Source organism: Kryptolebias marmoratus, linkage group LG14 (assembly GCF_001649575.2).
Source record: "Kryptolebias marmoratus isolate JLee-2015 linkage group LG14, ASM164957v2, whole genome shotgun sequence".
Classification (NCBI taxonomy): domain Eukaryota; kingdom Metazoa; phylum Chordata; class Actinopteri; order Cyprinodontiformes; family Rivulidae; genus Kryptolebias; species Kryptolebias marmoratus.
Genome location: NC_051443.1, coordinates 7,583,142 through 7,590,699, shown reverse-complemented (window position 1 = coordinate 7,590,699; position 7,558 = coordinate 7,583,142). Strand labels below are relative to the sequence as shown.

At 42.0% G+C, this 7,558-nt stretch overlaps 1 protein-coding gene across 1 annotated transcript in view; it reads right to left on the bottom strand.

The window, feature by feature from the left end:
* The window catches only part of grk3 (G protein-coupled receptor kinase 3), a 73,564-nt gene that overhangs the window by 51,359 nt on the left and 14,647 nt on the right, over nucleotides 1-7,558 (bottom strand). The window contains exon 2 of the mRNA XM_017432296.3: nucleotides 4,758-4,834. Within this exon, the coding sequence (XP_017287785.1) occupies nucleotides 4,758-4,834 (77 nt within the window). The remainder of the gene's footprint in view (nucleotides 1-4,757; nucleotides 4,835-7,558) is intronic.

Below are 7,558 nucleotides of genomic sequence, written 5' to 3'. Positions count from 1 at the left end.
TAAATGTTGCCTCACGCTTCACTTGCATACAGTGATCGACCCATGACTAAACATTACTTTGTGATGACACCGGGTGGCGCTGAAAGCAGCGTGCAGTTTCCTGTATGCTAACTGCTGCTAACAGAGCTCACAGAGCTAGTTGTGCTGCTGAACAACTTTAAGACTAAACACAAAACCCTATTCAGCAGATTCTAACCTGCAGTGAGTAAAATATGCCCCCCAAAACGGTAATGGAGTAGCAGAAAGAAAGTTTGCAGTGAGGAAGAGGAGCCGTAGCTTCTTCATCATCATACGGAGCGGACGGAGTTTTATTTATTTATTTATTTTTTTTACGAAGCCGACGGAGCAATGACTTATATTTGGGACAGAGTTTGTTCAGCAAATGCGCTGCGGTTCACGTCACCGTTCCTGCGACAACGTTAGTGACGCATAAATTGCGCAACACATATCGATAATGAATTTTGTTGCCAACGCTTTTAATTATCGAATTTTATCGATTTTATCGATTCGTTGTTGCAGCCCTAGTTATAATTTATAATTCCATTCAGTGATTAATGAGATATTTTACTAACTAAAAAACACAGAAACCCACAGACTTTTGGTGGCAGGAGATAATTAAGAGGAAAGTGTCTGACAGTAAAAAAAAAAAAAAATGGAGCTGAAGACAAAGAGAAGGGCTGGGGCAATTAACACAGTCTATTCTTACGGGAGGTTGAGACCAGTGAAGAGTAAGTAAACCTAGAAGAAGTCTGCAGGGCGGCTGTGGTCCCCTGGTACGCCACAACTGCTGGCACACAGCCTGTCAGCTCCAAATGAAAACGCTCAGTTGAGCCGACACAAAAAGGCACCGCTTCCACCCCGAGAGTCGGAGGAAGCAGGAAACCGAACACTCTGAATCACGGCAACAACGGCGGAATATGAGGCTGCCCCCCACCCAGAAACATAAACACGCCTCGTGCATGGCTGACAGTTAACAGACAGCTCATGAACTTTATCCTGAAAGAGCCTCCCACCCAGGAACTGAGAGTCATGGATGTATGCAAACACTGCTTAAAGCTGCTCGGGCGCAGCGTCCGTGCACTTACACGACCTAACTGTGAGAATGCTGACGCTGCATTCACACAACTGCTTTCCTGTTCGTGCTTTCCTTTATTTGTTGATTTTTTTTGCTTTGTTTAGCTACCGTTTTGCAACTTTTAGCTTCCGTTCTGATACTTTTAGCTACCAATCTCAAAGACACCAGGTCAACAATGAATGAAAGTGAAACATCTTATGCAGTTGCCCCATTACCCAGATTTTTTTTTAAAAACTGATATAACAAGCAAGCATTCACACTTTCACTCTCACCAAGGGACAATTTAGAGTTGCTAGTTAACCTAACATGCTTGTTTTTGGTCTGTGGGAGGAAACCAGAGCACTCACATCGCCACACATTGCTGTAAGGAGATACCCCTAACCACTGCACCACGGTGCAGCTCCTACTATTATATTTGTTTGCCACCTATTAAAAAAGCAAAACCTCTGTAATACTTATTTAATTCACTCAGGCTCGTCTTTTAAAACAGCTGTTTCAAAATGTCATTTCATTGAGCTCTGAGCCCTCCAGAACATTTTGTTTTTCTTGTTATTTTGTCTTTTCACTCTCCAATTCTTTAGTGCTGACACTCTACAGTCAGACTCAACTTCTCCACATTTTTAGTGGATTACACCAGCTTTTGGACAAGATACTTGTTCCCTGCCCCACCACTATCCCCCTTGATGTTACTACTAATAGAATCCATATTAGTACCTAAATAATAGCCATAAGTCTAATATGTTTTACTAATTTTATGGGTAATATATATATATATATATGCTAAATAACAATGAAATAGAATATAGGCTAGAAAAAAAATCTGTTATCCATGTTTAAATACTGAAGTGCATGTTATATAAGGCCTACATATTTCCAGAATTAAGAGGAAAAAGACAACACTATATAAGTTTAAGATATTAGTGAAGTGCAATTAACTAGTATCAGAGCTCTGGTTAGACTAAGTAGACATGTAAAGTACCTAATTGCTTAAAGAGCAGTAATGTACTGGTCTGTCTAGAATGATTACAGCACTTGGTATTTTATCAGGACAGCGCGCCAGGTCTGCGTTTTGCCACCACTAACACTTGACCGGGCTTAGTGGAAGGCTCATTACAGCATATTCTTATCGCCTGTATTCATCAGTTTATCTTTTCTTTTTACCCGCGTGTCGGTTCGGGGTTGCAGGGAGAGCCGGTGTCCGTCTCCAGCAGCGATTGTGCAAGAGGCACGGTACAGCCTGGACAGGTCTCCAGTCCATCACAGGGGCACAGAGAGAAACAACCATTCACGCTCCCACTCGCAGCTAGGGAGAATTTAGACTTGCCAATTTTTTTGTTGTCTTTTGGAGGAAACCAGAGTAGCAGGAAAAAACCCACGCATGCACAGGAAGAACATGCAAACACTACCACACACATACACACCACAGTGCTAACCACTGTGTCCTGTATTTACAATATGCAAGGCATACTTTTATTGAAGTAAAATAAGGCTATGTCTTTGCATTTTTGGACTGATGACCCAACAGAGAGCACTCACAAAGTTTTAAAAATGTGCGGTTTTGAACATCAGTGGCCATTCCAGCAATTTTTGTTTGGTGGGTAAGAAAATCAGCTGGGATCAGAGTCTCTACTTAAACAACAGCTGGTGCTGGAAGTCTACCATCATTGAAAGGCAGTTCTGACCCAACCTGGAGTTTTTTTGACTAAAATACAGGCCCTTCTACCTCCCAAAAGAGTTCAGCATTGTTTACATCTGCTCTTTGTATATGCTAATGTTAAACATTACGGGGATGGTGTTAAATATTCAAAGAAAAACTGAATCATTGACAAATTCAATGTGTTTTTTTGCTTAAAATACACATCCATAATAGGAGGTATAATCACGGATAAAGGCCCAGTTTTACAAGATGTGGCGATGATGCAGAATTGGGCACTATTAAACTGGAATATAAGCTGCAAAAGCCAAGCAGAAACAGTAGGTGGAACATTATTTTAACACCAGTACCAACTCAGGGCAAGTGTGGAAGGGAACAAAAGCAAGTACTGACTACAAGGGGACAATGTCAACTCCTGCTACCAGCAGTGTCTCTCTGACTGATTAACTGAACATGCTCCACATTCAGTTTGACAGAAACAACAAAAATCAGGAAGGCTGCTCCCACCTCAAGTCCCCAGGATGTTAAAGGGCGCCGACAGAGCATCAGACCCAGAAAAGCAGCTGGACCTGATCGGGTGACAGGTTGTGTCCTGAAAGACTGTGCTGACCAGCTGACATTGGACTTCAAACGCATTTTCAACTGCTCCTTAACTTCATGGTGTTTACCTATATCATGCTTCAAAACCTCAAATATAGACCAAAAACAGTCAGCGGACACATATCTGAATTACTATTGGCCTGTGTTTCTCCCCCCTTACCTACCAAACATTTGAAAAGACTAGTCATGAAATACATCAAAGACACCAGACCAGCTTCTTTAAACCAGCACTAATTTGCCTACAGAGAGAACAGGTCCACTGAGGACACAACAGCCACGGTACTTGACAGAACATTGTAACCCCTGGAGTGAAGCAACACACTCATCTATGTGGTCTTCGTCAACTTCTGTTCAACATATAATATCATCTTGCCATCTAAAGTCATCAGAAAACAACAAGACATCGGACTAAACACCTCACCATGTAACAGAGTTCTGGACTCCTTAACTAACCACACTAGTCATTACTTCTGATCATCAACACCGGCGCCCCACAAGGTTGTGTACTCAGTCCACAGCTGCAGACAACACAACCGTGCTGGGTCTGACCACTGATGAAGAGTCTGCATATAGGAGCGAAGTGGAAAGTCTAGCAGTCTGATGTCAGGATCCCAACCTGTGTCTTCACATGTAAAAACAGAGAAGCGATTTTGGATTTCCGAAAGTCGGAGTTTTAGGTTTCTGGGTCTGGCAGTGACAGAAAACCTGTCCTGAAACATCAACATAGAATTGGTCTTCAGGAAGCCTCAGCTGTCTACCTGAGGAAACTAAGAAAAGAAAACCTGCCACAGTGGCTGTCTGTGAACTTTAACTGATGTGCAGTTGAGTGTTAGTTATATGTGACTGATGGATTTCCCAGCTGCACCAAAGCAGAACAGGTGGCCTTACAGCATGTGATTAGAACTGCTGACAGAATCATCTGTGTACAGTTGCCAGACATGAACACCTTCCATGTCCCGCTCCCTGCACCGCTCACAGACCCCTCGCACCCTGCCCACCATCTGTTCCAGTTGTTATCATCAGGTAAAAGGTTCAGATCAATCCATGTAAAGAGCACCAGATTCACAAGGAACCCCTTATAAATTGTCTAAGCTACTTAGCTAATTATCTAATGTGCTTTTCTTATTCTTTGCTTATTATCAACACTGTTTGTATTCATTTTTATATTAATATTAGGTATTTAAAATTGAAAATCTAAACAAACACAATAAAGACCATAAATCTTGATTCTAGATCAATTAGGCTGCATGGTTCTGTCAGAAGACAACTTTGAGGCTGGTTTGTGTAAATTTCTGATAACATTAACTAAAAAAGTAAATATCAAACAAGGTAAAAGTGGATAAAAGGAGATTGAACGAAAGCATTGTTTCTTCTCCTTCTATTGAGGTGCATATTATCACCCAATATGCTAAAGGTTGTGAAACTTACCAATTTTCTGATTGAAAATTTTGTCAAACGTCAGTTCGTCTCTCTCCTCCAGGTACTTCTGCATAACGCTGCGAATACTGCAAAGACAGGAAGGGTGGGGGAGAGGAACAAAGTGGTTAATGTACATAACTATAGCTGGCTCAGTCAGCTAGCTGCATGCAACAAGGGGGGGGGGGGCATCCTCCTCCAGCTTCCTCTGAGATCCTGACCCAGGTTTGAAACTCTCCCTGCCACCTGTCCCCTGACGGAGCAGAACCACAGGCAGAGACACATAGGAGGATTCTAGGGGAGGGGGCCTGGGGAGATACAAGCCACCCTGGGAATGGGTGTTAATGAGAATAAGACTGGGAAGAATGAATCAATTAGCACCCCCCTCATAGGCCCATTAACACTTTATCAGCACCTTACACACAGGACAAGGGAGTAAGAGCAAAGCTTCACCTGCAATTACTGCTGCAAGCACACACTGAGCACATGCAAAGCAAACATTTAGCTTTGGTGATTGTGTTCGCTGGTAACCACAAACTGCTTTCTCGGCTGGGTTACATTGTTGTGTTTTGATGTTCCCACTTCCGGCAGCAAAACAACGGCAAAATCAACTTCTTGCCTCAACAATAACCAGACCCTCCAGGATTTCACGATGTCGTAACTATTAACGCAAAATCAAGCAAACCCCGCGAAATCGCAACTTTTTGCAACTTTGTCCAAAACACCGCAACTTTAACCCCAAATAACTCACGAAGAAGAGATGTGACGTCACATCCTGTTAACATCAGAATGCCGGGTGCATGCAGGAGCAGCGACCGAAGCGAAAATGTGCACTAATGCTTCACATTTGCCCACAATGATTCCAGCAAAGGACCGCGCAAAACACCGCAGTGAAGGTAGTTTTAAGTTGGATGTTGGATATTCACGCTCCGCGGAGTTAGTGGCGTCTAGCTCACAGCTGACCCGAAACATCCGACATATCCAACATCCGACTTAAAACTAACTTCACTGCGGTCGCAAACCAGTTTCCTACCCAGCTGCACAAGATTGGGGGGACGCTGTTTTGCAGTGTAATCATGGAACATAAACGCATCGACAAACACTTTGTGTCTGCAAAACATGTGAGGAGAGCTGCAGACCAGGGACAATCCAGAAATGGTCATGAATGTCAGTTTAGAAGCTATCAAAGTTCTCAAATAAAGCACCTTTTAAAAATGTCAATGTTTGTTGGTAATTGTCTTACAAAACTAGTAAGTATTTTTTGTTTATATAATAAAAGTTAGTAAAAGAAAAATCCTGGATGGACTGAATAACATCCAGAGGAAAATACACACTTTAAGAAAAATTATACCAGTCGCAAAAATGGCGACTGGTGTGAATTATTTATTTATAATATCTGGATTCTAACCGACCTCAAGGCGGATTGCTTTGTAAGCGCATTAGAAGCAAGTCATGGCACTTATCGCACGCATCGAGCTCAAAAGCATTATTGTTAAACCACAGCGTTTTAAAAGCTTCGAACGCCACGTTTTTCATTTGAATTGGAAAAAAGCTCCTCGGATGAGAAGCAAAAAGGCTCAGATGACAGAATCAAAGTCCGGCTGCCTTGTTTTGTTTTTTTTTCAAACTCTTGGGATTCATTGTTGTTAAAAGGAAGCATGTCACTGGGCTGCATCTGTTGGGAGATGAGTCGGCCACCCAAAGTGCATGACAACAGGCAAACGTTCAGTTGCGGTCACGCTAAATTCTGAGCTTTTGCGACCAAGCGACCAGTGAGCCGAGCGGCCATGTTTTGCACAGACCTTATTTTGCGTAAGAGAACCCCGATGAACCCTTTTTGCGATTCTGTGCACTTTCTTACTTCAATAACAAGTCTTTAATACCTATTTGGTAGTAGATTAAGCTTTTGTTGCTTACATACTGAACGGATCTGTAATAGTTCTGTCAGCAACATTCTCACAGTAGACCCAATTTAGTTATAATCTGTAATTTATTTGGGTTAAAACTGTTGCATTCGGATTGTTTTTAATATTCAGCTACACATGCTCATCTGACAACACACAAAGCACCCTGTCACTGACTGAAGTTCGAAGTGTAATAAATAGACCATTTTAAATAACAGGAAATGTAGTTATTGCTCACCTTTCACTGACAGGGTTTTGCTTTGTTCCGTGCACGTGTGCTTTCCTGTCGTGTTAGTGAAATATCTCATAAACCACTAGACAGATATTGGTAAAACTCAAAGTAATCACCTGAGTGGAGTCTCACAGGTCGGCATATGACTTGTGGCCTGGGCAAATCTCAATTTAAGAGCAGCATAAAGGACTATTTCCCATCTTTTATGAACTTGTGGATATCTTGCACTACTAAATATAATGATTATCATTCTGTTTCATAGTCAGAAAGAGTAACCCGCCAGTTTTATCACCTCAAAAACCAACTTTAGCTTTCTTTCTCATCTCCAAGGCTTAATGCCGTTTGAGATAAGAGCTAGTGGCCACCAGTGGAATGTAGCGAACATTTTTAACATTCATTTTTAAAGTTTGTAACTGAGAAAGGAAAAACTAGAAACAAACACTTTTTGCTTCAATTACACGTTTTTATGTCAGACTCTGGGGGTAAAAACATAAGTTTGCACACCCCACTTTAGAAAAGGGTGAGCAGCTGCTCCAGTTTTATTGAGCAGGATGGAATTTGATCACTCAGGACAGACATTAGACCTTGTTCAGTCATGGATTAGCCTCCCCAGAGGTCGGACCTTAATATTAGGTGTGTGTGTGTGTGTGTGTGTGTGTGGGTGTGTGTGAGTGAGT